Source organism: Plectropomus leopardus, chromosome 12, assembly GCF_008729295.1.
Source record: "Plectropomus leopardus isolate mb chromosome 12, YSFRI_Pleo_2.0, whole genome shotgun sequence".
NCBI classification, from domain to species: domain Eukaryota; kingdom Metazoa; phylum Chordata; class Actinopteri; order Perciformes; family Serranidae; genus Plectropomus; species Plectropomus leopardus.
The window spans coordinates 20,398,036-20,417,875 of NC_056474.1; the positions used below are offsets into that span (position 1 = coordinate 20,398,036).

At 39.6% G+C, this 19,840-nt stretch overlaps 2 protein-coding genes across 2 annotated transcripts; one reads left to right on the forward strand and one right to left on the reverse strand.

The window, feature by feature from the left end:
- Window positions 1–408: 408 nt before the first annotated feature.
- On the forward strand, window positions 409–7,388 carry colgalt2a (collagen beta(1-O)galactosyltransferase 2a). Its single transcript, XM_042498283.1, has 12 exons — window positions 409–653; window positions 931–1,041; window positions 1,192–1,309; window positions 2,180–2,314; window positions 2,406–2,610; window positions 3,499–3,618; window positions 3,954–4,027; window positions 4,116–4,222; window positions 5,337–5,469; window positions 5,608–5,735; window positions 6,593–6,799; window positions 6,885–7,388. Exons 1-12 carry the CDS (start codon window positions 409–411, stop codon window positions 7,162–7,164), a joined length of 1,863 nt encoding a protein of 620 aa, XP_042354217.1. The 3' UTR covers window positions 7,165–7,388.
- Window positions 7,389–14,425: 7,037 nt separating this feature from the next.
- Window positions 14,426–18,196, reverse strand: zgc:153115 (uncharacterized protein LOC768186 homolog). Its single transcript, XM_042498111.1, has 2 exons — window positions 17,432–18,196; window positions 14,426–15,611 (listed from the first exon to the last, which is right to left on the reverse strand). Exons 1-2 carry the CDS (start codon window positions 17,931–17,933, stop codon window positions 15,364–15,366), a joined length of 750 nt encoding a protein of 249 aa, XP_042354045.1. The 5' UTR covers window positions 17,934–18,196; the 3' UTR covers window positions 14,426–15,363.
- Between the last annotated feature and the right edge of the window lie 1,644 nt (window positions 18,197–19,840).

Genomic DNA, 19,840 nt, shown 5'->3' on the forward strand with positions numbered 1-19,840 from the left:
TATAGCAATTGTAAACTAAGGATTTAAAACATTAGACAGTGTTTATGTTTTAAATGCATTATTATTTTTAGTATTAATATTAGTATTAAAAAGATGAAATATAAAAATTTAAATTGAGGTTTGACATAAAGTAATAAAGCAGTGACAGCATATATAAAAAAGGATTTTAAAAAAACATGAGACATTGTTTATATATTTATACTTTTAAATAATTCTGAAAGTTAATACCGATGATATAACTTCTAATATCTGTGTAGCCTCCTCTCAGTTTCTCCTCCTCTTCTCTCTTCTCTCTCTTCCACTGTGTGTGTGTGTGTGTGTGTGTTATCTTGTGTGTGAGAGTCTCCTTCCCTCCCTCACTTGCTCCAGTCTGAGGCTGCAGAAACATCAAGGTGCCCTGTTGGAAATATGCCTCTTGGATTTGTGGGATTCAGATTATATTTTGTGATTTTAGCAGGACAGCTCGTCCTGTACACAGGTGGCACAGAAGAGCTGTCAGCTGATCATCTACCTCAATTGGCCCAGCGGGAGTCATCTATACTGAGGCCCACAGTGCTGATCACTATTCTTGCACGCAATGCACAGCACAGCCTCCCATATTTCTTAGGATGCATTGAGAGACTGGACTATCCAAAGGACCGCATTGCCATCTGGTAAAATTTAATTTCTTTTGATTCAAAACTGTGCTCATATTTCTTACATTTAAGAATTTGGTTTGTAGATTTTTTTTCTGCAAGAATGAAAGAGTTACTGAAAAGGATCTGATTTGATTGAGAGAGCAGAGACGACAAAACAGTGTTAGTACGTGTAAACTGATCAATTTTTGTCATTCTCAGACGAGTGAGGAAAGAAAGAAAGAAAGAAAGTAAAAAAACAAAGAGATGAAGTCAGTGTTTATCAGTGTTTACATATGCTCTTTGTGACTTGCAGGGCAGCGTCTGACCACAGTGTGGACAATAGCACGGCCATGCTTCACGAGTGGCTCAAAGGAGTTCAACACCTTTACCACTCGGTGGAGTGGAGGCCCACAGAGCAACCGAGGTGAATAACCACTACAGAAAAATGTGTCTCTGAAGCAGCAACTCCATTGATTATCCACCATCTAATAGATTTAACAGAGTGGTGGTGAACCTGATGTCCTCTGATTCTAAAAGATTCACATTATTAATATTATTTCCGTCTTTCTGTCAGCTCTTACGCAGATGAGCAGGGTCCCAAACATTGGCCCGACTCTCGGTTCACCCATGTGATGAAATTAAAGCAGGCGGCACTCAGAGCTGCCCGACGACTGTGGACTGATTACATTCTGGTGAGACAGCAAAAAACAAGGCTTAAAGAACTAAAGGGACAGTTCAAAAATACGTATTTTTCCTCTTACCTGTAGTGCTATTTGTCAGTCTAGATTGTTTTGGTGTGAGTTGCAGAGTGTTGGAGATATCGGCTGTAGAGATGTCTGACTTCTTTCCAATATAATGGAACTCGATGGCAATCAGCTTGTGTTGCTCAAAGCGCCAAAACATACATTTGAAAGTCAACAACAATGTCTCTTTCCAGAAATTATGATCCTGTCACTCAAAATAATCCACAGACCTTGCTGCAAACAGTTTTATGTAGGAACTATTTTATTTGTACCGAATTACACCCACCAACCGTATCATCTCGCAAAAGGAAACGTGCACCTACTGCTAGCTCACCTAGCACCACAGAGCTAGCTAATGTTACAACTCAGGAGGACGCCATTAATGTTTACATCTCACTCTGTTATGAACATGACCCTCTTGTCCATGAATAAATGCACGCTTCATTATGTGCAGCGATACTGTTGGTTGGTGTGGTACATGAGAAATTAAAAAAAAATAGTTCCTACATAAAAACTGCTCACAATAAGGTTTCTGGATTATTTTTACTAACCAGGTCATGGTTTCTGGAAAGAGACATTGCTGTTGAGTTTTTCAAATGTATTCTTTGGGACAGGACAGACATATCTACGACCAACATCTCCAGCTTCCCGCAACTCATGCCAAAACAATACATTAACAGACAGAACTACAGGTAAGAGGAAAAAAAATGTGTTTTTGACTTTGGGGTGAACTGTCTGTTTAAGTGTCATACTGTGACATTATCTGGTGGATCAAATCACCGCTGTGTCATCTATTAATGTTCCTTCTCTGTCCCTCAGTTTGTGGACAGTGACAACTTGCTTACAAACCGTCAGGTGTTGTCTGACATGATAGCAGAGAATCTGACACTTGTGGCTCCCATGTTGGAATCAAAAAGTCTTTATTCAAACTTCTGGTGTGGTGTGACTCCTCAGGTAAGATACCATAACACAAAATATATTTCTTGTGCAAGAAAATAACTTAAAACTGCAGGAAAGTGATGGTTTTGGATCTATTTACACACAGGGCTACTACAGGCGAACACCGGAGTATATTCCCATCCGTAAATGGAAGCGACAGGGCTGCTTTTCAGTACCCATGGTGCACTCCACTTACCTGCTGGATGTGAGGCGCAGAGCCAGCCAAGCGTTGGCCTTCTACCCTCCTCACCCCCAGTGCCCCTACCATATAGATGACATCATGGCTTTCGCTTTCTCGTCACGGCAAGCAGGTCAGATCTTTGTCAAATTGTATTTTCTTTTATTTCAGGTCCAACTCACAAGACCATTTTACTGTGATGTTGATGATAATCATTTTGTGGCAGGCATTAGTGTGTTTTGTTCCTATCTGGTAGTAAACCCCCACCACCCCCATTTTTTCCTTTCTTAACCCTTTTAAACCTGGATCAACAACAATTTTCTTTAACTTTTAAATTAGCAAAAATAAAAGGACAGCAAATAAAAAAACAAGGAAATGACCTGACAAAAGTGCTCAAGAAAAAATAAAATTCTGTAACATACTTTTAAATATACAATTATGATTATTATAAATGTAGTTAATTTGCTTTTAGCTTTTTAAAAAATAATATCTTTCTTAATTTTCTTTTATTTTTCTTTATTGTCTTACAGCTTGCAGGACATTTCTTGCCAAGATGCCAACTTTTTTCCCATCAAAAAAACCCCCCAAAAAACTAACCAAATTTGCTCAGGGTTTAAAGGGTTAATTACTTGTGAAATGCATCTAAACACAGCACAAGAAAACTGATGTCGATGTAGGTTTTAAAGGGTTAAAGTACACTTTTATCTTTACAACTCAGAAGTCAAAAGTAGTAGTTCCTATACAGTATAAAATGTAGTAACATTATAAATTTGCCCATAAAAACATCTCCATAGAACATGAGCATTATAAACTTTTTTTAGGCCTAATAATAAATAACTATTATTGCTCTTCTTAATAATAGCATTATTAAGTTATATTATATTGCTTTGTAACAACATGATTTTTTTGTCATACCATATATTATGCCAACCACTGAATGTGAACTCTTTCTGTCACTAAATGTCAAATTCAATTTTTTTTTAAAAATGCACTGAGACCTGACCTGTCTGCTCCCCTGCAGGTGTTCAGATGTATGTGTGCAACAGGGACCATTATGGATATTTACCAGTGCCCCTCAAACAAGACCAGACACTTGAGGAAGAGGAGGAGAGTTTTACCCACACAATGACAGAGGCTCTCAGTAAGCACCTAATTTTGCTATTATGCTGTTAACACTTATAACTGACAATACTGAACAGCAGGATGAATTTTCAGTTGCTCTGTCCTCAGAGTTTGCTGTTTCTTTGCTTCTCTGTGAGCAACTTTGGTCCTTTTTGCTCTCACAGTCCTGACACATGTCTCACTCCTCTGTTAAAGCCCACTGCCTCTCACTTCCTGTTCTTCCCGTCTTATTTGACTATTTCACATCAGTCAGATGTTGAACTGATCAAAGAAACTCTCTTGAAACCAACAGATGGTCCAAAAAAAAGACAAATTCACTACACTTCATGTGAAATGTGTAACTTTACTTTACAGTCGCCTACACCATGGAGCCTTCACAGTATGTGCACACTTTCCCTAAAGAACCAGGAAAGATGGGATTTGATGAGGTACAGACACATTAGTAACAGCTATAGAGATATTGTCAGTAATGGAGTGCTGTTTGAATGAACACTCTTTTTTTTTCTCTGCCTCTAGATCTTTCTGATCAATCTGAAGCGCCGCTCAGACCGTCGGGACAGGATGTTAAGGTCTTTGGCCGTCCTCGGCATCAACGCTACACTGATAGAAGCCGTGGACGGCAAGTATGATAAACAGTAACAGTTCTCCTTATGCAGTTGTGGAAGAGGCATTCAAATACAAGTAAAAAGGTGATATGTTTAGACATTATTTACATAATAGTGGATTATATTAAAGGGACAGTTCACCCCAAAATCAAAAATACTTATTTTCCCTTTTACCTTTAGTGCAATTTATCAGACTGTTTTGGTGAGAGTTGCAGAGTGTTGGGAATATCGGGCGAATAGTGCATCCTTTTGAGTCACGCTTCCCAGAGTTTATCAGATGTTTTCTCATCCAGTTCCTCCTCCCATGAGGATTTCATGCTATTTATTAATGATGTTGTTTTTAAAGGAGAAATTTGTCTATAGATTATTTTCAAGATAACCTTCAGAGTTGGAAGTGGGATAAGGAAAGTATCAAACTGTGTTGCAGCAGGGAGGATGGGGAAACAGGGATCTGACTACAGATCTGTCAGAATCTATAAAGATGCAGTCTGGAGAGACCAAATTAAACCCTGGGGAAATTGGCTTGAAAACATGGGAAGAGGGGAATGGGCAATTTCAAAAGAAATGACTTGGAAGTTATTAGTATATGATCATCATCTGAAAATTTGAAAAAAAAAAAAAAAAGGAAAGGAAAGTAGAGAAACAAACAAACCGGGAAATTACCTGAAAAACTGTCCAAAAACTGGAAAAGCGGAACAATTTTCTAAAAATAATTTTCAACATGTAATTGTGATAATTAGAATATATCTCCAGAATATAGCTCTCTGGTAATGTTTAGCTTTTTAAAAAGTAGTACTACTTTCTTGCAATTTACAGGGCATTTCCTGCTAAGTTGTTGTCTTCTATCTGATTTTTTGGCAAACATTTGCTCAGGGCTCAAGGGTTTAAATACATGTGAGAGACGTCGTGTGCAAGATGTCGATTCATGTTTACCGTGGAGAGCTCTAAAACTTTTAATACTGGGACAAGATCATGCTGAGGAATCATTATCACAACTGAACAATATTATTGGGTGTATTCAGCATTAATGCTGCAAAAACTAACAGTGAAAACGATGCTTCACCTTTCAGCACCTTTTTGTCTTATGGCTGACTGTAATTATGAAGATCATGTTTCCTTGTGTTGTCCTCAGAGCGCTGAACTCGTCTCAGCTGCAGGCCATGGGGATAGACATGCTGCCCGGGTACAAAGACCCATATTCAGACCGCGTGCTGACAAGAGGAGAAATTGGCTGCTTCCTCAGCCACTACAACATCTGGAAACAGGTGCAGCCTCACTCTGTGAAGATTTTAAACAAGTCATACCTCAAAGCAGTGAAGCTGATGAGGCAGTATGATGGGGTCAGACAGTATGAAGAGGTTTTGACTGTTCAGTGTTAATTACTGTCATGTGGTTCCCCCTAGGTGGTGCAACAGGAACTGCAGCAAGTGCTTGTGCTGGAGGATGATGTGAGATTTGAGCCGAGGTTTTGCAGCAAACTGATGACTATCGTGGAAAATGTACAGAGAGTGGGACTTGAATGGGACCTGGTGTAAGTGACTTGAAGTGATGGTTCGGTTTCTTTGAAGAGGGATTGTATGGGGTACTTATCAATAGAACGTATATCACATGTGGTAGCTGTTGTTTGGCAGACACCAAGTTTAGAGATGCAACATGGTAGCTAAGCAATGCACTGCTATGGACAGAAGCAGCAGCAAAACAAATTTTATCTTCCTGAAAAAAATCACACATAAAAAAAACTGTAACAGTTTAAATATATGTTATGCTGAGAGTATTTTTACTGCTTTACCTTTCAGACAGCTGGCTCTGGCTTCAGTTCCCCATCTGTGCTCTTGTCAAATTCACTAGACTCCATTGACAAAAATGGTAATTATTTTAATAATAAAACACAAGAGCTTCTGGTCTGCCACTGCCTCGATGAGTTAGTTTGTGTTATTGTGTGATTAAATAACCAGTACGGACAGCGGTAGACCAGCAGCTCCTGTGTTCAGGGATGTTAAATCATTGTTTTTCTCAATGGATTCTGGCTCTGAAGAGAGTGATATAACAGCTTAAGTTCCCAATTGGAAAAGTAAAGCAGTGGAAATATTCCAACTATAGCAAACATGTAAAAATGATAGATTTTTTAGGTAGCTTTTTTTTTTTTAATTGCTGCCTCCATCCACACCAGTACATTACTTAGTTTCCATGTCCATAATAGCCAGCCAGCTGACATCTGCTGTAAGGTAATACACTGACTCTGGATAAGTCTCTCATACAACTGCACTTTAAAAGATCAGAATTTAATGATTTTCATCACTTTAACACTTTGCATACTTGAAAAATTAGGCCTCTAAAGTTTGATTCGAAGCACCACAGACATTCACTCACTTTTCCGTTCTCTTAAAGTTATGTAGGCCGCAAGCGGCTGCAGGTGAAGGAGCCAGAGCAATGGGTGAAGGGAGTCAGTAACCTTGTGCACCCAGGCTACTCCTACTGGACCTTGGGTTACATCCTGTCACTGAATGGGGCCCAGAAGCTCCTGCAGGCAAATCCTCTGAACAAAATGCTGCCTGTTGATGAGTTTCTACCCATCATGTTTAACAAACACCCCAAGTGAGTCTCACCCACTGTATTCATATTCAAATGTTAGGCTTTGAATCGTAGTAAGAGGCTTTTCTTTTTTCCCCTGTCCTTTCAGAGATGAGTACATGCAGTATTTCGAGCAGAGAGACCTGAGAGCGTTTTCAGTGGAGCCCTTGCTGCTGTTCCCCACACACTACACCGGTGAGCCCGGCTACTTCAGCGACACAGAGACCTCCACCATCTGGGACGACGAGGCCGTGGAAACAGACTGGGACAGAGACAGAGCCAAACAGCGGCGTGACACTGACGATGTAGGCTTCCAACCTGCCGCTCCTTACTCTGCTCGTGGTGGCGTGCCTCCTCTTTCTGCCAGTGGAAACAGAGATGAACTCTAAGGTCATGTCATGGTCGGTTCAACATCCTCAGGGAGGGCCTGAGGCACAAATTAGCAACTGCTCTCCAATTGAAAGTTATTCCTTCCCCCTCTCTGTGCAATACGTACAGTTTTATTAACCGATTTTCTGTGTTTAGTTTTAAAAATGCATAAAACTGAAATAATGTAGTATAAAACCCACATTTTAGCAAAATGACCCACCTAAGACTCAGCATTAAAGGGACAGTTCACCCCCAAATCACATTTCCTCTTATAGAAGTGCTGTTTTTTGATCTAGATTGTTTTGGTGTGAGTTGTCGAGTGTTGGAGATAGTGGCCACGGATATGTCTGCCTTCTCTCTAATATAATGGAACTAAATGGCACTCAGCTTGTGGGGCTCAAAGTGCCAAAAACTACATTTGAAAAACTCAACAGCAATGTCTCTTAACAGAAATGATGACTCAGTTACTCAAGATAATTCACAGAGCTTGTACTGAGCAGTTTCATGTAGGAACTATTTTCTTTCTACTGAACTACACCCACCAACCGTATCAACGCTCAGAAGCGCGTACATCTACTGCTAACTCACCTACCACCAATGAGCAGTCAGCATGTGCCCTGTTTGCAGAAACAGACAGGACTACCACCTCTGCAGCTCAGCAATGCAGTGCTGTGGAGTAGGGTTGACAGCAAAACATATCTTAGCCACTTTAAAAAAGGCCTACTTCAAAAAATCAACATCAGTCTAAGTAAACGGTATACTTAGAGTATTTTCACTGCTTTGCCTGACCTTCAGACAGCCCCTTCTGTTGGCACTACATTTCTCAACCGTATAACTTCTGTATTCCTGCGCAGAATCCCAATGGTGCTGTGCGCTGTATTACTCCGCTGCTCAGCTGTTCTGATTAGACTCTCAATGGTTTGAGGAAGAGACAACAGCAAAAAATTGAGTGACTATTAGAGCAACAACGAAAAGGTGTTCACTGCTGACACAAATGGATAGGCTAAGTAAACAAACTGGAGTATAAAGAAGAACTTTGAGGAGGGAGACTGAATGGGCTGTAAAAGAGACAGAGATGAGAAACTTCTGTGGAAACACTGGAAGCACAAACTCATTGTGGACTCAGAGCTGCTGCTGCCTGGACTTGGTTACAACACAACCTCAGGATCTTTCTGAATCAGAGGATGTCAGCACTTGACATTTCACTGGTTGTTTGGTGAGTGGTTTCATTTATTTGTAGGTATTTAGTGGGATTTACCTGATGGTTGGGTACAGCAGTGCTCTCCAGTGTCTCTGTGGTGGTTTTATATAATTGTTTTGAGAGATATGGTCACCGCTAATGCAGAGTTGTCTCAGTCTTTGCAGGTGAAGTGTTGATGTTTACATTCAGTGTAACTGGCCACAGCAGTTTTTACTTTTTTCTTCAAATAGCCTGGAAAAACACAAATATGTGAAATCTTTAGAAAAGCTAAGTTTTGTTTCGGATGGATCACTTAACAGCCAGCTTCTGATTCACACAGCTGACCAGCGATGTAATACAGTGCGTGACGCAGTTGGGATTCAGTGTAGGAATACAGAAGTTGTGCTGTTGAGAAAATTTACTTATAATAAAATTTATTTTATTTTTTCGAGGTAGGCATTTTTTAAAGAGGCTAAAATATGCTTTTCTGTCAACCCCCATCCACAGTAATGTATTCCTAAGCTTTGGGGTGGGAGTCTCTGTTGTTTCTGTAAACAGGGATCTCGCTGACTGCCATCTACTGTATGCAATACACTGACTATGGATAAGTACCTCATACAGTCTTACTTCAAAAAACACGAATTATTCCTTTAATGCAGTAATTAAGTCAGTTGATATTGGGCTTTGGTGGCATGAATTTTCAAACTTCAACTGACTTAAAACAAATCAGATGTACAGAAGAAAGGTAACACATCTATTTTGTCATGGTTGCAGCAGTACACTAATCTAATGTTTGAACCTGAAATGTTGGGGGTAGGACTTTGAGAAAATAATGCAGCCCTGCTGCCACTCAATTAAAATAATAAAACAGCATTAAATGCATTACTTGGTTAAGGTGTCACTTCTTTTTCACCAATGGTGACATCACATTATCAAAGGCATTTGTTTAGGATTACAACCTAACCCTAACCCAGCTGCAGCACTTTTTACTTATTAAATGAACTTGTTTCTGTTCACATCTTATTAAGGCCAACTTTTTGAAAATGTTCACCTGTATGTACATATAGTGCAGAGGCAAAAACACACACAAAGCTTAACAGCAATCAACTTAAGGATTTTTATTCTTAAAAAAGCACTGGTATTTTCATGTCAAGCAAACAATGGAACCATTTAATATTAGTACTGTTCCATATCACAAAATGAGTTATGAAAAGAATAATTAAACCACACAAATGATACATTTTTGGAATAAATTAATCAGCATAACAAAAGAAATAAAACATGCTTGTACTTAGGTGTTGCACAGGAAATATTGAAACCCCAATGCTCAAAATTTAAGACACCTGAGAATATAAATATCAAAACAGCTTGTTGCACCAATTATTTAGTTCCACAGTTCCTCATATTTACCTTAACTAAAGCTTTGATAAGAGGATTTTTAAAAAATTACATTAATGTAAAAATTAGGCATCAATTTAAAAAACATCCGTTTCTGTACAATGTGCATATCTGAATTAGTGTGGTGACAAGAGAAATTACCGCATTTTTTTTTTTTTTTTTCCCAGCGAGGCAGCAAAACATTAAATCCAAACTGGATAACGCTCGCCTGTCGTCAAGCCACATTCAGTGATATGAACAAATAGATTTGGACTGAGCTCTTTCAGTTGAAATCTGCAGTGACGTGACAGTCTACAGGTATTTCTTTTACATTATAAAACCCCTTTTGAGCCTCTGCCCGAGCCAGAAAAGTCTGTCCCTTGATAACTAAAACTCCTGCTGGGCTTTACTGAGAGGGGCTGTTGGTGCAGGATTTATCCCGGAGATTCATTTGCTACTGTCTATTAGCAACAGAAGTTAACTGAGGCAGGGAATAGGAAATTCTGCTGCTACATAGGTAGTAGTGATGTTGCATATACAGACAAGATAAGGACAAAGGTACATAGCAGACCATCTAGCTGATAAAAACTAGTTTCTGAAATCCAAGGCTCAATGGCTTTGTGGGACTTTCTGAAAGACGGGTTGGATGGATTTTTGTAAAGACACCGATAAAAATAAAACAAGTCAGTGAGGTATGTTGTTATTGTGATATTATAGCTTTGAGACCCGGACAGTCTGAGTGAGATATTTCCGTTTGAAGACATAGTAAAAAACAGGTATATTGCGTGTGTTTGTTAAACAGTCCATGCGTTCATGGTTACTGCCAGCAGCAACCACAAACTGTCAACAGATTGAACCTCTGAAAAAGAAAAATGTGTACAAAATTTCAAAGCATTGCATTCACTCCAATGAGTACAACTCTCATTAAATGAGCTCAACAGTGAAACGATCGATAGATAGATAGATAGATAGATAGATAGATGGGATGAAATGTGACTGAGGAAGACATCTGAAGTCTTAGTGCGGAGGAGACAAACTCAACCAGTCTGGAAAGTGAAGCATGTTCCATTTCGAGAATAAAAAAATCCACAACAAGAGATGGCCTGGATGACTAAGCAAACACTAAAAAAATGAACAAAATCAAAAACTAACCACTTCTTTTATCACGCTTTCTAAAGCACTTGGACAAAAAGGCAGTTTTACAAACCATTGGTTATCAACACATTAGCAAAGTTCCACAGTGCTTGCTCGTAGAAGCATAGTGACAGTGCAAGCCATTACACTATTCAGCCAAATACACCTGTAAGAAAAAAGTGCCATATTGCATAATGAGTATGGGCCCACCGGAGGGCATATATACCTATACAATGATCCAACTGTAAACATGGTGCAAAGTAGTTATGACATAGTTTAAGGCTTTAAGTGTTGTTCACTGAGATAAAGGAATATGTCCATGAGCTGGACAAACAGTGTGGAAACATTAAAAAAAAAGTTTCAACCTTTCTATAATCAGATCTGGGCACTGTATGCACTCAAATAGATTTGAAATATATAAATTATTTGAGGTTTTCTCATTAATGTTATTTTTCCTGAAATACATGAGGAGTATTGACCTTTTTTTTTTTACATGTAGGAATACTCAGGTGCCTTATTTTTAAATGTACTTGACAAGTTGTTAAAGGGTTACTTCTGTATTTTTCAACCTGGACCCCTTTCCTATGTTTTGTGTCTAAGTGACTAAAGGGAATGGCAATTTTTGACTGGTCGAGTATAGAGTGAGAATGCTGCAGTGGGGCCATGAAACGGACCACAATTAAACCACGCGAGGCATGTTCCACCGTCACTTTACATTCACTAAAAGTACTTGTTTTTTGCTGCTGACAGGCTCGGATTGTTATTAAAATTGTCTGATAACATTTCAGATCCTTTTTATTTAACCAGAAACAGTCCTGAAATCGCTGTTGCAAAGCCCAACAGAGAATATTTAAATAAACAGTAATTTAACCTGTATAGCGCAGCATAATATGACAGCTAACTGAGTGAATTAGGGATTTACCAAGATGGTTTTTGTGAGCTTTGATTTCTGTCGTCTTTAAACAAAGTGTGTTTTACGATGATAAAAGGACTTTATCATTAGTTTCACAAGGGTTTTTTCAGGGCTTAGCCTTAGCCTTAAGGATCCTAGTCTTTAAGTAAAAGGCCTATCTCTGTGGGGATCCATTCTATAATGCTGTCAGACAATGTGGATAACAATCTGAGCCTTTCAGTGGCAAAAACAAACACTTAGTGGATGTAAACTGATGGTGCATTAATGACCCTAGTGGTTACATTGCAGCTTAGCGTTTGACCAATTTAAAAAATTGTTGCTTACATTTATCACTCAGAGGCATACACATGGGAAAACAGTGTCAACATTGAAAAACACACAAGTCACTAGGGGTTATATGGATCCATTGATCTGGATCGATATATCGATTCAATGATCAACAATGCAATTTTATCAATGCAAAGTGAAAACATCAATATATATCGCCATCTTTTTGCTGCTTTTATTTTGAAAGTCTGCGTCACAATCAAATAGCCTCGTGCAGGCAGGTGGCGAGCAGCCAAGAAACGGACGACGCGGAAAACGTAATTTGCTCGTGAATAAACCAGCAGTGACATATATAATATTTCGATTTCGGATATAAGACGAGGGGTCAGCAGACAGCGCACATGCTGAATGTAAACGACGCCGTTACGTGATATAAGGACGACGTACCCGCCGGGTTTTCACTTTGCTAACTTGGAGCTGCAACATTAGCTGCTCTGTTTCTACAATGTTGGCTGAATAAAAGCGAGCATGCAGACTGAGATGCAGTGAAGTCAGCGGTAAGAAAAAGTATAATAATAATACATGCCATTTTTTAAGCTACGACTAAAGGAAAAATCCGTTAGCAAAGTTAATACTTTGTGACTAGCAACAAACAACTGTTCTGTTTGCGAACCTTGACAGTTATTATTGAACCAAATTCTCTACTATCGTCAAAAAATGTTGTCAATCCATGATTTTTTGCTGTAGGAAGATGTTTGTCTTCAGGGCTTTGTGCCAATTTACCCTGAAGTTATAGGATAAAGGTCATGGTTTGAGTAAAAATGAAAACATTTTTTCTGACATAAATTCCTGAATGTTAACTCATATGCGGTTTTCTTAAGAGTTAGTTAAGTTGTTTTAAAGTAAACTTTACTGCACAGATTGGGTTACAATTATTCAAAGTATTTATGTTTTTGTCTTTTATGGCCAAAATTTAAAAAAAAAAACCCCAAAAAACAGGGTGGTAGCTGTTTTAGTGACAGACTGTGTTAAATGGGCATTTGATATCCTCTTATATCTATCACAGGCCACTTAACCGAATCGAAATTGTATCGTGGCAGATGTTGTGATATTGGCAGAAATTGTTTTGTTACCCAAAGAATCGATATATTTTACATTGTGATGAAACTGGTGATTTGCACCCCTAGAAGCTACCCTTTAATGAATCCTCAATTGTTTCTCTAACATTGTAATATTTCTTCATCACAGTGGACATCTTGACTTGTCAAACACAGATTAATAGAGCCATCATTAATTGTATTATTTGCACCTTTGCTTTTGCCTGTTTGACAAGTCAACATGTACACCCTGATAAAAATCCACTGGTATTAGAAAACCTAAATGGGAGCAGAGAAGCAGTTTTCATACCAATTTTGATCCCCACAAAAATAGTTCTATCAGGATGTTTTTTTTAACGCTACGTGTAAGACTCAAATAGTGTACATAAACACCTGGCACACTTAATCCTGAAATGAGTCCTGCCGTGTTGCTCCACATCCCTGACAAGTGGGGTGAACACTTTTACTTTGAAGGCATCAGGCTGCGTCAAGCTCCACTCATGTCATCATTTTCCCCACAAATATTTTGAAATCATCTCATACATACTTGTCCCAGTTCTGTCGCTAACAAAAATGTAAATAAAAACACATACACACCAACACTCACAAGCAATGCCATCCTATCAAGAGTATACTGTTACCCCTAATATAAGGACTACAATTCATCACATGTATTAATTCTGCTGCTAGTAGCATTACCATTTATCTACATTAGAAGCTTAAAGCTTATTTACATTTGCATCAGTATTAGACATAATACTACTGTTTATTATGTGTCAGCATTTCATGGGTGATAACTGATCTAGACTTAAAGGTGGCGTGCAAACAGCTCTTTTACAGTGAAGTTTGATCCACTTTCTGGCAAAATCAATATTTGATCTATAGTTAAATTGAATATAAAGAAAACATTACAAAATATCCTCAATGATAATTACCAATGCAATAAAAATGAAGGAATGTGTCACCACTAAAATAAACTTTTTATATGGAATCAGCAAAGCTAGAAAAAATAGCTAAAAGGCTTCTAGTCACAGCCTCGCTACCTAACATCACAATTTTGTGCTACTCATGGTAAATAAATGGTACTGAGGAGCACAACAACAATCTACAAATTAACCACAAGAAAACAGAGGAATTTTGGCTGATGATGACTGTGCAGATTCTTACGGATAATGTGAAAAATCCCTGCAATTTGTGTAAGTGTTTTAGAAAATGAGGTTATTTTTTAGGGTTGGGTTCACTTCATCGATTTAAAGCTGCTTTATGATTCCCATTCTCATCGAATCCTGAACAAGAAAAGAAAACAAAGTATGTTAAACATAAAAAAACCTTTTATTTTTATTTAGTTTAGGCTGCCAAAAACATGTAATAAATGAGGAAGTATAAGTGATTTGTTTTTTGGTAAAAAAAAAAGAGAAAAACTTTCAGAATTCTCTGTTGTGCCACAGAAAAACTGAACGTTGTTACATTTGATTTGCTTTTAGAGGCAAATATAATTATATTAGGTGATGTTGTAAATCGATGAGCAGGACAGCTTTATGGTTTGGTTTTACAGATTTTTTGCATCAATGTGATGAAGTACCTTAATTTGCCCTGCACTTCATTAAGCAGATTAACTAAAAACAGACATTCCTAACTGGTCTTTGTTCTATAAAAATGTTTAATTTAATTTCACTTTGATACAGGACATAAAAATTCTGCATTCTCCTAACATTCTGTAGTAAATGTGTTGTCATGTTTGACAGCCTTCGTTCCCTCGCATGTATTTATTTTCATGTTGTGATTACATTTCACTGCATCGTTACTGTCTTTTGTGAAGTGTAGCCACACTTTTCAAAGCTAGCTGCAGTCCGTCTCGTTGTAAACGTTATACACGTGCTTTGATGCACGTGTAACTGGCAATGTAATTGAAGTAAAGTAGGTCCAAACTTTGCTTTCAGGAAACGATGAGTGGAATCGAAAAGCAAATTTCTTAACGAATCCTCTCTTCATAAAGATTTTGGAGCATTCTCAATACCCAACCCTAGTTACGTTGAGCAGGTGGATAGTGGTCACATGACTCATCTGTGTTGATGGAGGGATGAAGATGCTTCCCCCTCACATCCAGCTCTGTGTGTGTTGTGTGTGTTATGTGCACATTTTTGAGTACAACACAGCAATGCTAAATCCTACTCAGTGGATCTGATTGTAGCTGGTTAAATTGAAACCACTGTGACCTTCTGTGCTCCTGTCAGGAAACCCCCAAACCATCCTAATGGTGCATGGCCGGGCTGGGAGAGGAGGAGGAGGAGCCCTTGCTGCGGCCCAACATGGAGGGCTGGAAGTCTGGATGACGGCGGGCGTGCTTGATCAGGTGGTCGCTGCGCATGAAGCGCTTATCGCACAGCGGGCACAGGAAGCGTTTCTCCCCTGTGTGGGTGCGGGTGTGGCGGGCGAGCTCATCGGAGCGGGCAAACTTCTTCTCACAGTCTGGCCAGGTGCATGGGAAGGGCCTCTCACCTGAAGACAGTGGAGGTAAGGGGGGAGAACCATCACTTACTGTACCTTAAAGTTTACCCTACGAAAATGCACCAGATATTTTTGATGATGTAAATACACTTGAAAGAGGATCACATACTCCCATTCTATACAGCTATTACAAACCAGTGCTGCATTGATGCAGAACAGTGATTAAATAGCAGCTAATATACACAATTGTTGTTGTTTTTTAGCAATTAATCTGCAGATTTTCTAGATGTATTAATTCCAGCTTGTTTTTAACATGTCAGAACAGAGTGAAAACACCAGTTGCAAAAGCACAAGGTGAAGTCTCTAAATAGCTGATTTGTCTGACCTTAAATTCCCCAAATATTCAAATTATCACAGAGCACAAAAAAAAAAAATATTTACAATTAAAAGTGAACTCGGGAGTACTATTGCTTGAAAAAAAATATAAAAATGATCTTGGATTATTTTCTATCTACTGACTAATCAACAAAGGGGTTTCAAAACGAATATGTGCAATTCATGCCTATGTAACGGCTGTGCAGTTTGATTATTGCAAACATTTTATAAATAATTGGGGCAGAGTAGGTTTGTTTATAATTTGTGTATTAAATGAGATATTGGTAGGACATGTGTAACTACATCCCTGTAGCGTAATTAAAGTTTACTGTTGCACATTAAATACAAAGATGTTGATGAAAATTTACTGCCTGCTTTACATTTATGTAATATGTTGTAATATTAATCTCTACATAGTTAAATTCGTGACAAAACCCATCTAGGCATGAGATTCTTCAGATTAGTCTTCCTAAGCTACTACTAGCCTTAATCTCCTGCAGGCAGAATGAGCAAAACCAGGATAAGCGAGTAGGATGCTCGTAGCCATTTTCAAGATCACAAAGCCAGGGCCACGTTGTTGTTGCAGAACTCTTTATGGGCGTTCCCACCACAGTTTCTTTGAGCCGTTTCCTGTACTTAATCCGTTTGCGCCTGCTCAGTGACCCTGAACACACCGATTCCCCTCATTTTGTGAAAAATCCCACGCACGTTTTAACTCGGTAGTAGAGCTGTTTTTACTGTGATGGGTGGGTCCTATTTCCAAATATGTCGCTTTTAACATTGTGGCAATTGACTGTAAGTTATTGCCACAGTTTGTGAAGTGAGGCGCATCTGCATATTCAATTATTTTTCTCTGCAAAAAAAAAAAACCCCAAAATGTTATTTCCTACTGTACGGTTGACGCATCCATTATTGGACGCGCCTCCTGCAGCTTCTCCTCAAACATTTTAATCAATAATTTACACAATGCAGAGAATAAAATCGATTTTAACTCGTCAGCAGACGCCAGGAAGAGGAGGTGATGCCCAAAGAAAAAACTAAACAGCCAAAACATCAAGCACTTGCTGCTGCCATCATCAGGACAGACCGGGCCCGACAATGAACTCATTGCTCGCGACGTTAAGGTTTCGTCTTACGTTCATTTCATATGCAAATCCAGGCGGGAGGAAGACCTCCGTCACCGGTTTTAACGTCCAGCCCAGTTCTTTTGTTAGTTTACTTCTTTGTCAGAGTCTGAAGGAGAGTTTTTCTGTCTTTCCCTCTTTGTTTGGCCACGTTACGGTGCCAAGTGGGGAAACATTTGCCACCACCACGCCACCGTTAGTTAATCCCATAAAGTATAAAAGAGCACACCATTTCCCACTTTTCTCCCATTATAATGGTAATAACAACATGGGCGTGTGTGTCATCGAAAAAGCAGAAGTTGGGGACAAAGTTTAGTTAGCTACAACAACACTTGAACTGCTGATGCAACCAAATTGTTGTTGTCTCCGTACCTGTGTGTGTCCGGATGTGTGCCTTCAGGTGGGACGATTTCCCATAAACTCTGTCGCATCCGTCAAAAGTGCACTGATGTCGCTTTACCGGGGACCGCGGGGCCCCCACGCCTCCTCCTCCTCCCCCCCTCAGCTGCTGCTGTCCGGGGACAGGGGTGGCGGAGGGGGTCATGGTAGGGGTGGTCGGGTCGGACAACGTGGTGTAACCGCTCTCTCCGCCACATGAGGAGTTGCTGCTCTCCGAGTAGGCCGACATGGGGCGGAACTTGCCGTGCAGGTCGGTGAGGATACCGGCCACCGCCATCATGTTGGCCCCCTCCAGCCTCAGCGTCTCCCGCACTTCCCTGTCCTCGCTCGACACGTCGGGCTCCCCGGGGAGCAGGCCCACCGTGGCCGGCTGGCTGGCAGGGGCGACTGGGGTGGGTCTGTGCAGGACAGGACCGCTGGATATCGACACCAGACACTCGGCAGCGAAATAATCAGGCGAAGCAGTCAACGACATTGTTATCTGCCTTGTTTTGTTGGCTTTATCTAGAAAAAAAACAACGAAAAAAATCCACCAGGAGGGGCTAACGGTAGTCTGAGCCTGACCTCGTTTTCATCAAACTCGACGAACCAACCGTTTCCAGATTTGCCTTGTTACCGCCATACAGTGTACCAGTAGTTTGAAAAGGACTAAATAAATCAAATAAAAGGCACACTTAGGAATAATAATGTGATAAAACGGTGTCTATGCCTCCAGCCTAACATGCGTGCCTCTCACTGTCTGACGGTTCATTGTGTCTGAGCTTCACAAGCCGGTCAAACCTACGCCCCCTGGTTCGGACTAAAGATGCGTTCAGGGCCAGACGGTCAACTATCTTTTCTTTCTTTAATGTCTTTAAATTTCTACAAAGGGCGCACCAATGCTTAATTTTCGTCTCTACATCCACTCCAACATCGTTTCGATAAATTACACATTTAGCTCACCGTCTAGCAGCAAACCTCATATCATATTAACAAGCTCAATCAAACATCAAATTGTGCCCTTCAAGCGTATTGCGAATGTTATCACTGAATCACAGGTATGATTGTTTTGTATTTTATCACACGAAAGTATAATTGGCATAACTGACGTAACAACTGCCACTGCTGTATGACCTTAAAGTTGGGGGTGAAAGCAGGTTAGCGGTATATTTTCAGAGGAAGCTCCGAAATACAGTTTTTCTCCAGTTTCTGAACGCAGCGTCAGCCAGCAGCACGCAGTGTCTGACGTCGCAGCACGGGCGTGGACCAGAGCGGCGGGTGCATCGTGGAAAGTGGGTGGCAGGCAGGCAGCTTGGTTAATGACGGGGGAAGGAGGCGATGGGGATGAAAGGTTTGATGGGTAATTTAGTTTTAGCTCATTTAGAGGCTGAAGACCGTGGCTGAATGGAGCAGGGCTTTTTATTTCACATTTCTGGCAAATACAGTTAAATAAAGAGCCATCATGGCTCCCTAAGTCTACTTTTTCATCAGTTCCTATCCCTTAGACACTAGATGTCTCTCTTCTCTTAAGCTTACCTCTTAACTGTAGTTGTTTATCTTCAGGGAAGTTTATGAAACAGCTTTTAATAGAATAGAGTTCACACTGGTTGTGTGGCTTATTGATTATGGTCATACTGAGTGTGTGTGTATCCTCAAATAATGTCAAAGAGAATACTTTATCATAAAGAGACCTTCCCCGGACCTACAAATATTTTTCCTTGAGCCTCCTTCATAGACGGCGAAAATGCATGAACCTTCCTCTACCATAGTTAACCATATTTCACAGTAGGGTTGCAGCGATATACCGCTTTTATGGTGTACTCTGATATGAAAGGTGACAATTATCATATTGTGCATATTTGCATATTGACAATATTGGGGAAAAATAAATCTGGACGGAGAATCTTACCTTTGTTTTAATTATTTTCAAAAGGGATTTTTTTTACACATACTATCACATACTATACTTTGAAAATGGTTTCAAGTCTTAATTATCATGAAAAATTATTTGTTCAAACCAATCTAACCCTTCTGTTTTCATCACTTTAAGTGTCATTCTGACTGATCATAATAATATTTCTGTAATACTGTGATACCATGAAACTGTAATACTTTCTGGGACGATTATTGAACTGTGATGATCTCATACCATTACAACCCTATTTCACAGTTTACAGGTATGCTTAATGGTGTGATTTTTAAAGAAAATGTTCCTTTCAAACATATTCTCAGGAGATGTGCCTGGCCTTGAAGCCATTTTTTGTAGTGGCCAAACAGTAGACAACAGTAGACAGTAAACACCATTTTAGCTTCCTGCTCAGCTCTCGTAGGAATGAACGGGCCCCGCATTCAACACTGTATCCATGTCCCTCCTCTAAGTCAAATTAAAAAACATACCTCCCT

Excerpts from the sequence above, each read along its gene's own strand:
- colgalt2a (XM_042498283.1), top strand. The coding sequence starts at position 409 with ATGCCTCTTGGATTTGTGGGATTCAGATTATATTTTGTGATTTTAGCA. Across the intron at positions 2,611-3,498 it reads TTTCTCGTCACGGCAAGCAG|GTGTTCAGATGTATGTGTGC; the intron begins GTCAGATCTTTG and ends GCTCCCCTGCAG. Across the intron at positions 3,619-3,953 it reads CACAATGACAGAGGCTCTCA|TCGCCTACACCATGGAGCCT; the intron begins GTAAGCACCTAA and ends TTTACTTTACAG.
- zgc:153115 (XM_042498111.1), bottom strand. The coding sequence starts at position 17,933 with ATGTCGTTGACTGCTTCGCCTGATTATTTCGCTGCCGAGTGTCTGGTG. Across the intron at positions 15,612-17,431 it reads ACACATCCGGACACACACAG|GTGAGAGGCCCTTCCCATGC; the intron begins GTACGGAGACAA and ends CACTGTCTTCAG.